The sequence below is a fragment of the Puntigrus tetrazona genome, chromosome 19 (genome assembly GCF_018831695.1).
Source record: "Puntigrus tetrazona isolate hp1 chromosome 19, ASM1883169v1, whole genome shotgun sequence".
Taxonomy (NCBI): Eukaryota; Metazoa; Chordata; class Actinopteri; order Cypriniformes; family Cyprinidae; genus Puntigrus; species Puntigrus tetrazona.
The window spans coordinates 12,923,741-12,942,704 of NC_056717.1; the positions used below are offsets into that span (position 1 = coordinate 12,923,741).

General features: G+C 37.5%; 1 protein-coding gene across 6 annotated transcripts in view; it reads right to left on the reverse strand.

The window, feature by feature from the left end:
* The window catches only part of trioa (trio Rho guanine nucleotide exchange factor a), a 79,223-nt gene extending 60,916 nt beyond the window's left edge, over positions 1 to 18,307 (reverse strand). For 2 of the 6 annotated variants that reach the window (XM_043217566.1, XM_043217563.1), the window contains exons 1-2: positions 17,829 to 18,189; positions 3,862 to 3,915 (exon numbers count right to left, since the gene is read on the reverse strand). In XM_043217566.1, coding sequence (XP_043073501.1) covers positions 3,862 to 3,915; positions 17,829 to 17,898 — 124 coding nt within the window. In that variant the 5' untranslated portion in view covers positions 17,899 to 18,189. Of the gene's footprint in view, positions 1 to 3,861; positions 3,916 to 17,828 lie in introns of all 6 variants that reach the window. The other 4 variants (XM_043217562.1, XM_043217564.1, XM_043217569.1 and 1 more) reach the window with 4 other exon arrangements.
* Positions 18,308 to 18,964: the final 657 nt, after the last annotated feature.

Below are 18,964 nucleotides of genomic sequence, written 5' to 3' on the forward strand. Positions count from 1 at the left end.
TTTCACGTCAGTCTCTCATACTGCTTTACCATTCTGTCTTCTGACTCACATATTCCTCCTCAGATTCTCCTTTAATTCACTTCTTCTGGCCAACTCATTCCCATACAGGCATAATAAATGCCTGTCCCTCACCCGTTTCTCCTACCACCCAACTTCTATCCGTATCCTCCTTTAAATCACGTCCATGTGCTGTCCGACACTAAAAGAATAGGAAATCCTTCCACCTTAAAAGATCATCTCGTCTCGGTGATAATTTGAGGTCCATATAGGGATATGAGAAGGCAATAAGAAGCCAAACACATTTTAAACATCTTTGGTTTGAAATAACAATGTTGAAAGGGAGCACAATAATCTAACATGACTGGAGCTTGGCAAACATTTTCCAAACGAATCATAAAAATGACTGACTTAGCATTAGACTCAGACTGACTGAGTTTTCCGTTATTGAAATTCCTGAGACTCCGTTATGACCGTTACAATTCCAAAAAAAGAGGAGGAGACCAAACACAGTTTAAAAAGTCCAACAAGAGTGCCTACACTAAGTCCTAATCCTCGGAAGCACATACTGTAATCCAGTGAGCCAAAACACTTTTAAGTACCTTATGTTGTACTATCCCACTTCTATTTTCTCCCTCTTTTAATAATTTAATAGACAGCCGACACAACTTCAAATCTTATAAACTAACAAAACCTTTCACTTTAGGTATGTGCTATTTTCCAACGTGTTCATTTTTATATGAACAGACCATCTTTGCGCAAATGGTAAAAAAGTGAAGTGAAGGTTGTGGGCACCAAGGTTACCTCAAATATTGCAGCTTGTGACAGGTATACCATTACTTTTCTAAGCATTTAAATTTAGTTTTTTTGTCTGTAAAACAATAAATGGGCTACAAAATATAGTACAAAATGATTTATATGATTTATATAGAAAGAAAAATAGAAAAACAGAATAAGATAAATAAAAATAAAAAACAGCACATGCCACATTTAGGGACCAGGATTACAATGATTTGGGACAGTTAGCAACGCACTTGAAAGCTACCTGAAAGCTGGTTAGCATGATCCAGTTATCTTCTGAAGTTTCCAAAAACATCTTGCAATGTTTTTAGAGGTGTGCCATATCATACCGTCCACGATAATATAGTTTTTTAATATAAATTTTTACATGATAAAAAGTGTCATATTCTATTTTGAAGATATAGCGGCCTGATTACGTATTTCTATGGATGCACCGGGTTTTCGGCCAGAAACAGGAAAAAGACGGAATAAATTGTGCTGAACAATGACATGATGAGATCAAATAGAGGCGTGCACTAACGCAGCAAACATGACGGCAGTGTGGAAGCATTAACAGTATCTAAAGTGAAACGGGAAGAGGAAGGGGTGGTTGCTTCTGGTTAATACTGTATGTTGATTAAAATCACAAAGCGTCCTGAAACTATTAAATATGCTGCAGAACATTATGCTTTCTAATACACGCTTGAACCGCCTTGCATGTCACAAGAAAAATGACTAACTAGGTTTAAACGATGTTAGATGTAGGTCTATATTTAAGACTATATCACAGCAACGCTTCGATCCAAGCCTATCTTGTTTGGACAGTGATCTCCTGTGACTGTGATGTCAGAGCAGCCTATGAGCACATGTTTGTGTATCTGTTGGTCATGTGCTCTGTGGGTACTGAGAGGGGCAAAGAGTCTTTGATGGGGTGGGTCATGGCATCTATTAATAGAAAGCACAGCTGCGGGACCCAAGCAACTTTTCTGTGTCAAGATGTTTGAGAGAAAATGTGTAGCCTATATTGTTCGATAAATACTCCATTTGTAACATTACAATGACCGTATTTTGTACTGTGGTAAAAGAGCTGCAAGTGGTTCAGTCTGTCAACGGAAGCCATTTTGGATTAAATATTTAGGGACAGCAGTTATTCTTTGGCACAGAGTCACGAATGCTTCCTGCAGGGGGCTCATGTTCGGAATCTAGTTGACAGAGAGAGATGAGAATGTGAGAGACTACAGCAGCTGAGTTGCGCTGCTTTATCCAATAATCAAACAGACAGGTGCTCTATTAGCCAATCAGAAGCAAGCGGCGTAACCTTCGGATCACTTAAAACAAGGGTATTGATGGTGTACAGTGTGTAAACAATTAAAGACCAATCAAAGCAAGTGATATCTTTGACTCTACAAATGACTCGCACAACAAAACGCACAACTGAAAGAAAATATAATATTAACATTTCTGCAGTAAGTGCAGCATGCCAATACAAATAAATAACCATACTTTTGGAGGCAACAACTCGAAACCCCTTGTAGAATGAAACATGGAGATCACGCGACAACCATGTAGCACACTGACATATTTGCCATTGCATGCAGCATACTTTTTCACACAACCTAGTATTCAATTGCAAACATTGCCAAGGGCACAAACGCAGCTGTTTTTCGGGTGCTGTTCGCATGTTTGAGCCAAAACTATACACATTCGAACAAAAACCTTCACTTTATTATGAACGCAAAAAAATAGAAATGTTTGCAGGAAATGCTGCAACAGACGGTGGGTGAATTATGCATCGCGTCGCACTACACGGAGCAAATTCACATCAGACTCTACGCTTTGTTGTTACAGCACTACCAAGATGTCAGCTCATGATATCTAAAAAACGATTTCCCTCACATTACTCGAGAATATACCTCAATATATTCAATATAAATGCAGCTTTTCCAATAACCTACTTTTCCCAAACAAACAGTTGCATTGCGTGACAAAACCAATGATTTATGTCACATAATATTGCGCGTGCAGAGTTAGCTCATTGTTACATTAGTGCGCGTTCTTTCACCGTTTATGTGAATCCTTGTTGTAGAGAAATACTGAGTTAAACACTTCTGTTAATCACACAAAGAGAGCGTGTTTGTAGTTGCAAGTGTGAAATAGCATTTTTGCTGTGGCTGAACCAAATCAAAATCCCTACTACTAGAAAATGCTGTCATTCAAACCCTAATTCTAAGACCCTCATTATCATTTCATCTGATCATCACATATGTAAGAAATAACTACTTTATCAAATGAGTAGCTTGGCCGTCTAAGCTAGTTTAAAATACGAGTAGCTTGGCAAGCTATAATTTCACTTCCCCAATGCTGGATACTATTACTTTTATAGTAGTATGGACTGGTTATTTGGAGAAGCATACTTTAGGGTAGTAAAACCTTCCTTACAGCAAGCACAGGCCATAAAAGTGTTCATGACAGAACTGCTGGATGTCTCGCTCTGAAAACACTGGCAGATTCCTCTCTATTGCGCACATGTGGTTCATTTTAACCCCGCAAGTGTGAACTGTCAACATTTCTGCGGCTCTGGGAGCAGCGATTTCCTGACTTAAAGTCATGTCAGAGACGTAAAGAATGTGCATCACGGACAACACATGCTCCTGATCATTGCCAGAGAGCTATGTCCACACTACAGACAAAGAAAAAAAAAAATGGACGAATGTTCAGAGTCAGGGTTCAAGTCGCGGATAAAACAATTCATTGGTTGTCTGTGTATACACAACGTCACGCACTTTCTGCTGTTTGATGTTTATCCAGCAGACATGATATTTGCTGTGCTTCTTTTGCAGAAAGAGACATCCAGTCAAAACATCAAACAGAGACAGGAACCCTCAAATACATCTTTCCTTTCATGATAAATATACAGACAAAACAAACAAAGTTAAAACCTGCCAAGCAGAAAAACACAGGTGAAAGTAAATAGCAAAATTATTATTATTATTTATTTTTTTTTTTTAGGTTGAGGTTTACTGGCCAGTAAGACTCAAGAATACAGCAGGAACATAAACTATCAACAGGTTTGGAGTTCTTTACCTGTTATTTGATTGGAGACATCGGCTTTGGGCTCACATTTTGAAAGCGAACAATCTATGAAGAAAACAAAAAACAAAAAAAAGATGAGTTAGACCAACTAAAAAGTCTGCAGACCAGTTTTATTATAGTTGGTTATAATTTTTAGTGTGTGTGTTATTTTAAAAACATTGCTTAATATTAATAAAAAAATAATCAGAACCTGCTAGCAGATTCATAGATTATCATACGTTTCAATATTATTCGTTTTTCCATAAATGTAAACGTCATAGAAACACCACAATCGAAATGATTTAAAACGTTTAAGAAAACGGAAAGTGCTGCCTTCTAAGAAATGCTTCTGCCAGGCTGTTATTGAAAATAAGAACATGTTCTTATTTCAACTGAAAATATACAGTGTGTTGTGCCTCACTGTTATCAAACTTTATCAACATGCTGAAAACTAAATCTTGAGGTTTTATGATCAAGTCAGTTGCCCGTTTAAGTTATTAACTAACATAGATAAACAGTTAAATTAAATACAATTTCAATGCTGAATAAAGCCTTTTAAGATCTGGGGGTTTAAGATGCCTGGGGGTTTATTCTCTCAAGAACAGATAACAAGAACATTTAACTAAGATCACTTTTAATGTGTTCAGTTCTCATTTATTGGTGAATTAACAGCACACCCTTGAAACTTTGCTTCATTCTGACCTGCTCCAGTGACCCTAAAATGTGCTGATGTTGGCACGGAGGTTAAGCTTCGAGTCTGGGCACCAGTCACTGGACTAATCCAGCAGAGGTTCTGACCTCTATATCATGCATAAACTGCCTGACAGAGGGGAATCATGGGAGCTTCTGTTTTATAAGGATGCAAAAAAAGCAGCATTACTGGCACATGTTGAATGTAGTCACATGCTTACGGGCAAAATATGGAGCATGTGAGGGCAGGATGAAAGAGGAACGCGTGCAAAAAGATTCAAAAGCAAAAGGCTGTACTTTATGTAAAGCTTTAAATAAAAGTCATGCAGCTTGCATACGTCGCAAGAAAAAAAAAAAGTCATGAATTTTTCACGATTATCCACTGCATACAAACAAAAGCTATAACTGAAAATTAAATGCTTTTGTAGTCAGTTCACAAGCTAACAAATTAGCCGACTAGCTTTGCATACCACTGGCTGCTTTGCATATTGGCATCTAGCACTGCTACATATATGACTAAACTATTTAAGATTTTCTACATCATAATAATGTAATAGTTTTTCGAACGGGCACTACAAATGGCCACCTAACAAACAAGCAGCTACTTCTGAATGATCACATTGTTTTAAAATATAAAAATTTTACTAGTCTTAATATAAAGCATTATTTATTTACTTTGAATTAGCTTTTATTTATATACTTTTGAATGATAAATTACGTAAAAAAGGTCTAATATTAGTTAATAAATGACACCGTCATAAAAATATAGTTTTTTGGTTAGTTTATGTTAATATTAGTATGCTTAATTGCAAACAATTAGAATTGTGTTTTGTTATTTTTAATTATTTAAATTATTACGTCATTTGACTACTTAATACCTGGATCATTGTAACATTTAAAACTGCTGTTAGATATCTGAAAAAAAAAAAAAAATTCCTTTGTGGTTCAAATTCAACAACACACTCAAAGGGGAACTCAATCACACAACTGAAGTCAGGCCGTGTCACGTGACAAGAACAACATACCATAATTTAACGCTGGCTGCAATTACATGCAACGTTAGACAGAGGACATACGACTTCCCACTACATTTCTCAACAGGTATGTTAACAGCGCTCTTCCAGGAAGAGTCTTTGTGTGTTGTGTGTTGGTCTGTGCTGTAGGTGTGGTGTTCTGGGCTGGCTTGCAGGTGGGGGAGGGAAAAGCAAGAGACTTGCTGACAGAAAAGGGTCTCTCTAATCAGACACGAGATCTGAGGAGCAGAAGACACCCTCTCTTCCTCTCAGATCCTCTTTCTGTGAGACACACAGCACCAGAACATCCCATCTGCATCTCTCTGATGTCACAGAGAGCGGTGCCGTGTGACAGCGAGGTGATAAAAGTGTTATAAAAGGCCACACACATATTTTATACAAGCAGAGTCACGGTATGAAGCTCATGGTGATTGTATATAAACCATGGTTTATATATATATATATATATATATATATATATATATATATATATATATTATAGAAAAATTTAAAACAAGAAAAAGATTTTCTATAAGTACGGGGGCCACTGAATGCTTGAATCTGACTGGCTGACGAACGCTGTAAGGTGTGCAACAGCAAATGAAAATGTTTTATTGTTTACAAAATTTCATTATATTTTTTTTACGTTTTAATTTAGGTAGATTCCATTTTTCCCCCCCATTTCACATTTTTCAACTATTTTAGTTAAATTAAATTTTATTAATCAAAAAGAATGTCTAATTAAAATTTATTATTTTGAACAAATAATTACGTTTTACGGCCCTATGACATGCCCACCCCTAGTTCAAAATCTCACATATTTTAACGAAAACGTTGTGTCTAACAATATACCCACCACTAATATAGGCAAGTAGCTCATAAATTATCTTCACTGGCCACATAAAAGCATACAGATCAACCAGTAGAGTCTGATTCATATCCATAACTGATTCTTATGAATCAGTTATGGATCAATCATAACGACTCACAATCTCCAGACTTATTAAAAGGAAAAAAACAAGTTGGCCATCTCTAATAAATTATTGACTGAGTTACTGAAACGTCTGACTCACTGGATGTATATATGGCAACATGTAGTTAAATATAAACATTCACAAAAATTGTGTGTTATAACATTTAACAACTTAAAAAAAAATAAAAAATAAAATAATAATTTGATTAAAATTTTGGAAATATTAATACAGCTTGAAAACGGTTTTCTATTTTAATATATTTTAAAATGTAATTTATTCCTGTGATGACAGCCATCGCTTCTGTCTTTAGTGTAAATGCAAAAAAAAGGACTTCTACTGAAAACACTAGTCAATAAAAGGTACTTTGTTTTTCGTTTTGCTTTTTAGCAAAAGATGGTAGTAATCATAACTCCGTTTTCTACAAATTCCATCTGCTATGTTTTCCTTTTGTAGGGTGGAACATCAAAGTGAGGTTGAATAGAGACTGGAGACCAAATATAAACACGTGGGACATACTTGTAATGCCAAGCGCATGCCTGACACGGTTATTCACAACTGGGACACTTAAAGTGCACCACGCTAACACATGTACTCAGACCACACAACATAGCCTCCAGTAAATAATATATATATATATATATATATATATATATATGTTTTCCCCAAAATGTTACAGTCAAGCCTGTTTACGCCTCAGACGTTTAGCATAAGGGCGACCTGATGAATGGGTGATTTATCATGAGGTGGTAAAGATGAATCGTTCGTTTCATTAATCCACTCATATTCGAAAAACACATAAACTTGCCAAAAATCACAAACACGAACAGCCCAGTGCTCAAAAGCAAACCGTTGAAGGCAACCGATTAGAAGATCAGGCACACTATTCCAGCCCAAATAAGGAAACAAGCTAAGCGGACAGTGGAAAAGGCCTGCTTCAAATCCACTCCTGGGGAGAAAAATTATTTTTCCGCTTTCATTCCAAATCCCCAGCAAAGAGCCGTTTACTCGCAGGAAGCAACCACAAACTATTCAGTAGCTCAGTAGACAAAAGAACCATTGCGTGTTGCCGAGAGCGATTTCAAAACTTGAATTTCACACAACCGCAAAACGCACGCCGGCAACAAAACCATACACACAACTGGGTTGTTGTGAGGTCACTTCTTTCCTTTTGGTGTGACCGTACAGGAAATGAGCTAGTGACGTAAAGAGGCTCACAATACAAAAAGACGCACACTCAAGGTCAGATGTGTGTTTGCTACATGTCTACAACTTTAGTCAGACCCAAAAGCCCCTCCACTCAAAGCCAAACAAGAACAAAAGCAGAGGGCTGCTGTGATTCAAGCCCACGTGTCTCCAGCCCTGCCACTTTCTTACCACACAAGCCCAGTCATTGTGATCGAACCCTCCTTTTGTGGAGCAGCAGGCGGAGAGTCATCGATCGGACTCATACGTGAATCATGCGTTTGAGGAAAAGGGGCCTCTCATTGCCACATGCTTGCTATCTGGCTCACCCAGGCCTAATCGGGTCTCCGCAACGTACAAATAACAAAGCTGCGGCAGAAGTCCTCCGATTCAGAGCTTTTACTACCCTGAGCTGTCCGGGAAGCAGTTCAGAGCCAATGCCAACACAAGAGAGAGCGTTCTGATCCCTATCACACACCAAAAGACGTATTTCCCCATGGTGCAATTAGATTAAGCTCAACCGCCAAATCTGAGGCCCTTTCATGTGCTGATGTCTGATATTTTGAAGGTTAGGCTGCTAGGTCTATGTTGGTGCCTTGGTTGTTGCTCAGAAGAACTGGGCAATGTCGCAGAAAATGTAGTTTCGATTTTTTTCTGTACATTTTAAAAGTGTGTTTTTTGCTATTCGTAACGTTTAACAAATCAACTTATATACATTTATTTTTAACAATGAAAGAATAACAACAACAAAAACTGTGACCATAATACAATACACGTGTGTAAAGGGTTTACAAGATAACTAGAACTAATTTAAATGTGTACAAAAGATTATTTTTTTTTTTTTTATCATTCCTTGACAGAAATAGCACAGACACCGGACAATGATGAAACTGTCCAGCATGCATGTTTTTTTTTGAGCACCTGTGTTTGTGCACATTACCAGCTAGGCATGTGAATAGCCACGTTTTTGTATGTGCATTTTGGAATACGGCATTTAAAAAAACCGCTGGATGGAATTACCAAGATGTGCATCAAAACTTATGAGCACATTTGAGTAGGATAAACTTGTTATCTGATGAGGTAAAACTGTGAATAAACTGTGATGGAAACATTTACGAAAACAATTCCACCATGCGCATCGAAAAAGTATTGTGACTTTGCGCTATGAGACGTGATAAGGAACAAATCTCGTTCACACAGCAACTATATGTTCGTATGGTCATTCTGAATTGGATGATGGGGTGTCGTCGATATATTTCTGCATGATAACTGTTTTTTATGAGTTCCAAATAGCAGCATCCTCCTTCAAAAGCATTGAACACATTTATTGAGTTTTGTCAGCTCGTTCTGAGGATGAAGTATTCTATTTTGCCTATATCATATATGAAAATGATTAACTAGTGCCATCTCCTATATTCTTATTAATATTTTGTAAGACTTTATGACTACATATGCAAGACTTATGCTAATGTGTTACGTGGGATTCTAATTGCTAACGACTAGCGCTGTATCGATTCTTTATTTTGGGAAACAATAAATTTATCATGCACTTTCTGATTTACAACTTTGCAGATTGTTTACATTCACATACAGTTACATTATACACGGCGATACTGAAAATGGCGTAACGGCACTTTAAGTGTATTTTGCATTGAGCTGAATGTACAAAAGCGTGAAAACTGAAGAATACTTTGGACTTCATCGCCCAGCATTGTTTAAACATTAAAATCAAAAATGAGTCTCAAGACCTCAAATCTTATCCAGGTGTTTTTAAATGTTATGACTAATCCTACGTGACTCCTAGTCAGCAATAATTGACAAAAATGGATTCAAAAAGCAAGTTAATAAACAAACAAGAAGGAATTTGACCTGTCTGAAGAGTTCAATTCAAAAGGTATATAAAGGTTAGTACAGCAAACAAAATCATTCAACTGCTGATGAAATATGTATAGCATGAAACAGATGTGAAATGTCTGGCCTATCTAACAGACAAACAGAAGCCATCAAAAAAAAATCATTCACAAAAACAGACAATCAACAAACAGTACAAAAAAAAAGCTGCTCAGGTTCCCTTGAATAAGATGTTCGTCACAGGCCTAATTCTGGAGGTCTCCATGGAGCAGCACCCAGAAGTCTGGAGAGCTGCGGTAAATATGCTCTGCTAGGAGACAGACGGCATGACGCATGCTGCCGTTCACCGTCATTGTGAGCTAGCGAAAACACAAAAGCCATGAAGAGTTAAACGGCTTAAAGCTGCAGTGTGTCACTTCTCTCCACTACTAGAAACAAACGGAACTGCAAAAATATTGATAAAATAATTTCCAAACAGGTTTCCCCACCTGTTTTTACTGTTCAGCTAACAGATAGTCCCACCCCAGACACACACCCACTGGTTAAGCCAATGTTGCTGTGCAAATCTGCTCAAACAAAGCTTTCGTGTTGAATTTAGCGTTTATACTCAGGAAATCAACCTACCAATGACTTGTCTCTTTACGGTAACCTGACAATTATTATTAACCTTACATATATATATATATATATATATATATATATATATATATATATATATATATATATATATATATATATATATATATATATATATATATATATAAACATGTTAAAGGGTCAACGGATGCAAAATTCTCTTTACCATTTGTTTGAACATGATACTCTATAGAAAATTGTACAAATAAATGGGAAGAAGCAGAAGACTAAATTTGGTTAAATGTTACACATTGCTCTTTGTATTGTGAAAAAAACCACAAGTAAATACATTCATAAGTATATACCAATAAAATAAAAAAAACATTTCTTTTAAATGTATAGCACAGTAAATGTGGTAAATAAAACAGAACAAGAAAGTTGACTATTAATAAGTTTCATAACCGCCATAAGGATGGACTGAAATGGAGATGCTTGTGTGAATGTGTGACATTTAAAGATAAGAATATGAACCTAAACTAAACGTTTTTGAGCTGTGGAAGAACGTGCGGCCTGTCAAAGAGCCTAGTCAAGTATAAGATGAAGAATTCTTACGGTTAATGAAACCCGACTAATCTATAACGAGAATCGCTGTCAATTATTTTCATTATCGATAATAATCGATTTCATTGATTAGTTGTCGCAGCCCTGCTTGAAACAACATGGAGTCACAGCCTCCGAGTCCGGATTGAAAAGGAAAAGAAATATTGATGATAGGGTATTCAATCTGTGCGATGCTATACTGAACAATGAATTTAATGACTTAAAAATTCATCAATTTTAATCAGCTGAGACAGTATAAAAGATCAGAGGTATAAAAGATATGAAAACAACTGTAAAACAGTTAGTAGAAAAATACAATGTTTTCTTAAAGTTACACCTGTGATATGATATCAAGTAATAAACCACTACTGTAATACACAGGCTTCTGCAAAGCAGTTAAAGCTGTATTATTCTGAGCCACATCCATGTTAGTCAATTGGGAGCTGATGTGGTGGAGTATGCTCGCGTGAGGGGAAAAAAAAATAGCAACAAATAAGTGGGAAAGGCCAAGCTGTTTAAAGACCAAAAACACATAGGAATCAATCAAACAAAACCAGGACACAGACGGAGAGAGCAAGAAAAAGAGTGAGAGAGATCTCCCCATCCCCCTGCTCTCATTCCCTGATCTATTTTGACAGTCTCCATTTCTTCCCTTCCCTCTCACTATTCTTCATCCTCCTGTCGTACCTATTCTTTGACCTTAACAGCGACAAAGGTGGCGATGCTTCATGACATCCGAAAAACAAAGCCCTATAAAGACTGGCTCAGAAGACCTCAAAAACCCAGATCAGAAACAGATCAGTACAGGTATTACAGACAACCCAGAAATGAAAAAAAATGCACATATTTATACCGGCCAGTGGGCCTATCAATCATTGAGACATCCCTCGACAAGTCATTTATGACGATACGCAGCTTTGCACTTCCCTACTTTAAACATGAGTGTAACTGAACATAGGAAAGCGCACTGCATTTAATGGCATTAGACTTCATGCTCTCAGAGACGGCAATCCGCCTCATGTTTAAATGATGAGCACATACTCAAGTCTATGGATTTTATGAAGGCCTTCCACATGATTCATTCATGCCTCCAATCAAGCACTCACAAGCGTCCCCCAAATGAGAGTTGAGCTTTGAGATCAAGTGTCTGCTGTTATATTAGAGCTCATTATAGCATCGTTTTAAAACAAGCCTCAGGAGAACAGCAACGAAAGAAGAGGAAAACTCACTGGCATTATTATGCAGGTCAACACGTAGTCAGTCCCAACAATCCTTCCTTTTTTAGATTACAGTTTATTACCATGTTTAGCTGAACGAATAAAGGTCTCACTTCAACTTGTACACAAATAAAGGTTCTTTATTGGCATCAGTAATTCTATGAAGAACCTCAAACACCCATGGAACCTTTCAAATGAAGAAAATTGTCCTTGTAGTCAAAAAAGGTTATTAAGATTTTTCAAATGTTCTTCAAAATGGTTCTTTTGGGAACTGAAAGGTTCTTTGGGGAACCAAATATGGTTGTTTATGGCATCACTGCTAAAAGATCCTTTTGGAACCTTTATTTTTAAGTTTATTAGAAGAGACTATTAATAATTCTGTGCAGCATTGATGGATAAATTGACAATAAAGACATTTATAACGTTACAATATATTTCTGTGTGAAATTAATACTTTTTTTGTACTTTTTAAATCAAAGAATCCTAAAAAGAATCATTAGATTTATCACAAAACCATTAATATGCTAAGCCTATTTTCAACATCAATACCAGTATTGAAAATTAATGATAATAATAATATTAATAAAATAATTGATAATAATGTGTGATACCTATGCATCAAATCAGCATTTTATATTACTTTTTTGAAATATCATGTGACACTGAAGACTGCTGAAAACTATAAAAATGAAAAGTTAAAATTGATTTTCTTTCCAAAATGTGGATTTTTTTTTCAGAAATTCTGAAAATTAAAAATGTAGAAATACCTTTGGACCACTGCTCTTGATTATTGCCGTTTACATATCTCAAAATGGTCTAAAGTTCATACAATAGTGGAGCAACTGCCATTGAGAGTAATGGGAATGTTTAGTCCAGGTATTTCAAATCTCTTGGTGAGAATAAACCTTAATGACAGGCTGAGATGGACACACATCAATGTTTCCTGCCCCACACCGCTAAGGAACAGTGAAGAGATGCATAAAGTGCACAGTCTTCTCAAATGAAGCACCATATCAGAGGAAGGACACTTAACATCAACAAGCAGAGAATGAGAGAGCTGCTAATCGTTCCGTGAAATGATACACCGACCTAGCTGCAACAAGGGAATCTGCAGGCAGTATGGAGTAAACTTAAAACAGAGCATGGGCAGAGATGGGATTAGAGAACAACTGACCCCAGGCGCTAGAATGAATCCTCAGGGTCTTGTGCGGAAGCTGATGGCTGACTGAGGAACTAGGCCAACGTGATGAAAGCAAAAGCTCATAGCAGTCTTACACAGGACTCAAAGTGATGCAGATGCGCCTTCTCAAGTCCTCCAAGTTCTGAAGAAGCGTCAAAATTTACAACAAACCTACGACAATTAACATTTAGGCTGCCCTGGATGAAAAGAGAAAGAACCAAGGCAGTTAACAAAACAAGAAGAGGATATGAATGCATGTTGTGAGAAAATCTGTTTGAGCACGGATGGCATAGCCCTCTAAACATTTCATGTCTTTGATGGCTCAGCCCCTACGTATTGTATTGAAAGAACTGGGCCACGTGTCTGGGTTTTTTTAAACAGAAATAGAATTCAGGTGTGCTTTTTAAAAGGACCCTTAATACACAAACATTTCTTCGCCACAGTTGTTTTCAAAAAGGGAAGTTGGACTTCTGCGCTATTGTATTCAATCAGCAATGCTTTCCTTTTGTGAATGATTCCTGGTGATTACAGGGAATGATATTGTCTTTACCTTCATCAATGGCCAAAGAGCTGATATGACCTCATATAACCTAGCAGCATTGCCCTTGTGGCTAGTGGGCTGAAGCAGAGGTGAATTTTTTTTATTTTACAATTAATATATAACAATATACAATTTGTATGTCATAAAGACAAAATAAAACAAAAGAGAGTAATCAATAATTCAAATAATTCTAAAGGAAAAATTTACACAGAGCTGTGTATCACTAGCTAGCTCTGGCTATAGTTTCAGAGTGTATGCTTATTTAATGTGCTTCTTCATTAAGTGAACATAAATTAACTAATGATGCAGTGTCACGAAAAAATATTGATAATGTTTTAATGCCACAACCTCTGGCAATTATTTTTAGACGTTAAATATTTCAAATAACAAATGAATCACCACCATAGACTCACACAAGAGACATGAAAGCAGCATAGCAATGAAAAAAAATATTTCCTGGAAGAATTCTCAAGTTTAATAGGCCATTAAAAACAAAACAAGAAACCAGAAAACCATGAGTGACCAATCAGAATCTTGTATTACAGGGAATGTTTTATTTTTTATTTTACAAAATGTGGTTTTAGGATTGTCAAAGTTAATGTCATACGTTAAACACGATTAATATCTGTTTATTCTTATTAAATCACTATTATTGAGTAAATATTTTCTAAACAACTTTTTTTTTAAATATTAATAGCCCAGTCTTTTTAATATCATGCTTCTCCAAACAGTAATGGATGTTTACCTTGTCGTATATTTAAACATCAATATAATTTATAAAGACAAATCATATTTACAGGTCCAAACCCCTGTAATAAGAGCAATTAATATTATCTGTGCAGAAGACCAAATATGCTGTCAGTACAGGCTCTCTTCATACTGACAGCTTCCACCAACCAATGCCAGTAACTGTGACTATGCCATCAATAACACATGTTCCTGCACATACGGTTTCTGTTTGAGAGATTTTTTTTACCTCTCACCCTCATTTCAGGCCTTATTCTGTCCTTTTTGATTCTCATCTGCCCTCTCCCTCTAACTATGTCCCTCATTTTCTCCCAGGATGATCCAGCATTGGCCTCTGTGATTTACTGTCGGAAGCTGTCTTGGCGTGTCCCTCTCTCTGCAGTTGAATAAGTAGGATCTTCTTGTGCTGTGCCAGGAGACAGAGGGGGCAGCGAGTGCACCATTCCTAACCCAGCGAATGTAGGTCAATACGACCTTTCCCTACCACACATGGAGACAGAGAAAGAGCCGAACCAGAAACTGGAGAGAGGAGAAAAAAAAAAAAAAAAGATGACAGGGAGAAGGAGAGATAGAGAAGCCGGATAAATCAAGAGGCAGTGACACAACAGAGACATAGAAGGAGAAAAGGAGAAAGAGAATAAGAGCCTGGGGTGAACGGGCTGAATGCAGGGACGATCCAGCTGGGGTGGTAACAGTCAACGACAGAAAATGTAACTCCTCAATGCTAACCACATGACGTCTGAGTGTCAGAAAAATTCATCTAACGCTACACAGAGAAAAACCGAGCCACTGCCAGGCATCCAAAAACTACCAGGGGGCCCATTAGCCAAGGACAAAGGCACCATCAAAATCAACAGAAGAACAATTTAGCACACAATGCCAAGTTCAAAAAGAGTTATAAAGGAATGAGAATGAACATACAACTATGATTTAATAATGAGAGTAAGTCATTAAAAAGGAAAGAAAAAAAAATCGGATATATTTGAGGACATTTATAGTGACGTGCAATTAAGTTAAAATACTTTCTTCAGTCCAATTCAGTTAATATGTTGATCGCACTATAAATCACTGGGTTTCTGCGAGCTGCATTACAGCGTTATTGGGTTGCATGCTTTCTCTCTAAAAAAAAAAAAACACTGATATTTAGCTGACCATCTATCTGGGTCTTTACATTTGTCATTGAAGTTATGTTTTTTGAGATTAAAAAGATTTGCTCAGACTTCCGTGTCTCATGATCCTACAGAAATCATCACGATTTTGTGCTCAAAAAACATTTCTTATTATTATCAATATTGAGACAAGTGTGCTGCTTATTATTTTGGTGGAAACTGCCACTGTCTAACAAAATTATTAATTTAAAAAACAAAACCCACCAAAACTTTTGAACAGTAGTGTATTATCATCATCATTGATGTATTAGACAGCAGATAAGAAGATTCATTTCTATGGCATGCAGACAGATAATAAACACGGGGTCCAATGTGTTTAGTGAGTACAGGGGTGAGGAGGTGGGGTTGCAGACAGAGGCATGGTCTGTGAGCTTCTGCATGTTTAAACATGACGGTACACCAATATGTGCAAAAACTGAGTAAGACAGAACTTAGTCATACAGGCAGACGGGACATATGATACAAACATCAAGAGGCTGTAAAATGGGTAACAAATATTAAACAGTTACTTAGCAGTTATGCTAAAAGGAAGCAAGATGCTTAAAACCAAAAGACTCTTGAGGGTTCTGGAACAACCAAAGACATCCGGTGTGAAAACTAAAAGATGCAGTACTTCGAATTGTGGTTTCACCATCTAAACCAAAACAAAAACCACTTTGCTTGCATCTCGAGAGGGTACTGCAATTTATATCAGATTTGATGTAACACATTATTTTGAGAAATGCTTTACGAAATAAATTCTACTTTCAAGGAGGTTACCAAACAAAATCAAGCCGTTTTAACCTGATTTGTGATTTAAGGTGGTCTCTCAGCCTGGCCAAGCTGGTGTTAAGATGGTCCCACCAGAATGACAAACTGAAAATCCACATAAAACCAGCCTGAGCAAGCTGGGACACCAAAAATCCAGCTTAGGCTGGTTTAAGACGTCGTTTTCTTCAAGATAGGACTTTGTTACCTAGTCTTGGACTAAATATTTCCTTAATGCACTCTGCAGAAGTAAAATGTGCGTTGTGAATGATTAACCAGGGCGGGTAGCTCATGCTATCAGAAAAAAAGTGAGCTGTGTGTCAATTTATATCCATGTGTGATATACATTCCTGTATACATCACCATATAGCGCTCGATTATTTTCCTGTATATGTCTCATTACATCTTCACTAACGTAAAATAAATCTAATATTTGGTTCAAATTGATAAAAAATATTCCATAAGCTAGTTCAAGACAAGGTAATTATGTCATCAATCTTTCTGGAATAGCTTTGCTAACTTAGCAACCAAATGCTACACGAGTCAATAAGGCTACCGATTAATCCCGTTTCGTAGCTAAAACTAACCGAAATAAGCACAATCGTGTCTGCCGCTATCTTTTACGTGAATAATGGCCTTATAAGTTAGAGTGCTGTGGTATTAAACAGTCTTTCACCACATCAATCTATCACACCGTGCTAGCTAGTTAGCAGGGAGTTAGAGAGTGCCACGCCAGGTCATTGTTTACATGCTGACTACCTTTGATTCTCAGATCCGTCTGATTTTTCATATAATGTTCACTGCCTGGCTAACCGGTAGCCTTGTGTTTGAAACTAACAGCATTTCGTTTAAATTCGATGGGTAACAGTTCATTTAAAAGTGGCATAAAGTGACTGACACTGAATTTTTATTTCATTTTTGATGGCTGCCCCCAAATCACGACACTACAGTGTTGAAAATAACAAACGAAGATGATAACGAACTACATTCACAGGCGGTTTTGTGGATAAAAACCGCTTATCTGCTCATCTAAAATTGTATGCATAAGACGGCCTGCACAACACTTCAGCTAACCTTATTTCTGGCCTGTTCCCATCAATAAGTTGCACGACTGACCAAACATATTCGGCACAACGACCTCTATTTTCTCTCAACGACCAAACCGGTCAAATCTATAAGAGCTGAAAGCGGTTTCCACACATTTCTATCTGCATATTGTGACCAAAGGGCACCAGCTCGCACGAGCTAGCGACACAACCAAGTAAAAATTCTCCAGTTAACGTTAGGCTGCTGTAAACCACATTTTCAGCCTAATGCGAGCGGTGTAGTGATTTTTGCACTTAGTGCATAATATAGTACGAAATCGCCTGCCGGTGTCCAGGGCGATCCAGCTTCCCCACCCACCCAACAGGAGCCAGTGCACAAACAATGTCCCACAGCCGCGCGGAGCCTCGCGCCATTCAATCAGAGCAGCCTCGCGAGCTTCGCTTACCAGATTTGAAGAACGTCGCTATATCGGCCGCGTCCTTAGCCGCCTCCTCGGCCCCTTCCCCCGAGCTCATGGCCGTGACGAAAAACACACACACACAAAAAAAACTAATATCCAAATCCTAAAGTTGTTCTTTATTTCCCCCGCAGGCAGAAGGATTTAGAAAAGACGTCCGCCCCTGTGTCTGAGGAATGATCTGACACGGACGGAAAAGGGATCACTTCTGAGCGCTGGAGAACATCACAAAACCTCCTCCATCTTGGATAACACAAATTAATAGCGCCGGCCGGCGGCTCTCCCGAGCGTAGCTGAGACGGAAAGTCAGGAAAGACGGCAGGGGCCGGGGGTTTGCTTCCGAAAAAGCCTCTTTCCCAGCCTTTTCCCTTTCCAGTGACCTTAACTGGGTCCTCGTGGGCCCCATGATGAGTATTTTAGGTACAATGTGATGGATTTTTAAACATCCAGCTTCCCTTCACACTTCAGAGCCTCTTTGTTGTATATACCCTTTATTTATTATAAAATACAGAATTTTACAGTTCTTTCTAAGTCTAAGATAAAAGGTTTTATTGTAAACCAATTTCTATTGTAAACAAAACAATGATGTGACTTAAGCCCCAATAGTCTGAACGCTGAACATTCAGGTTTTTACCGTCATGTTATCTTTGGGTCATTTCTGCCCTAAATTGAATAAGTTTGTTCTCTGGGGTTTGCTCTCTACTCCCTTGCTGATTGCAGTAGTCTGCACACTTTTCACTTTATGCGGCAAAGACACTGTCTTAGCTCAGTATGTGAGTTTTTTTTTGTATTGCGTGTGACTTCATGTAGCACCAGGTCCAGGAGAAACGTACTGCACAGCTGCATGTAGTTGAAATGACAATAAAAAGCCGCTTGAGTTGAATAAAGGCGGCCTTTACTGTAGCCAGCTATCTTTTTGTTGTTGTTTTTGTATGGTTGAAGTGTGGTTGGATGGATTTTGAATACACAATTTGTGTAAATTAAATAAGTGTTGAAATTATGAAATTCTAAAAGTGATTTAAATTTTATTTATCATGCACACACTTTAAGACCTAAAATATAGGTTCTTTATATAATTTATATCTAAGCAGGTAAGTTTCTTGGAGACGTTGCCACAGTCCTAC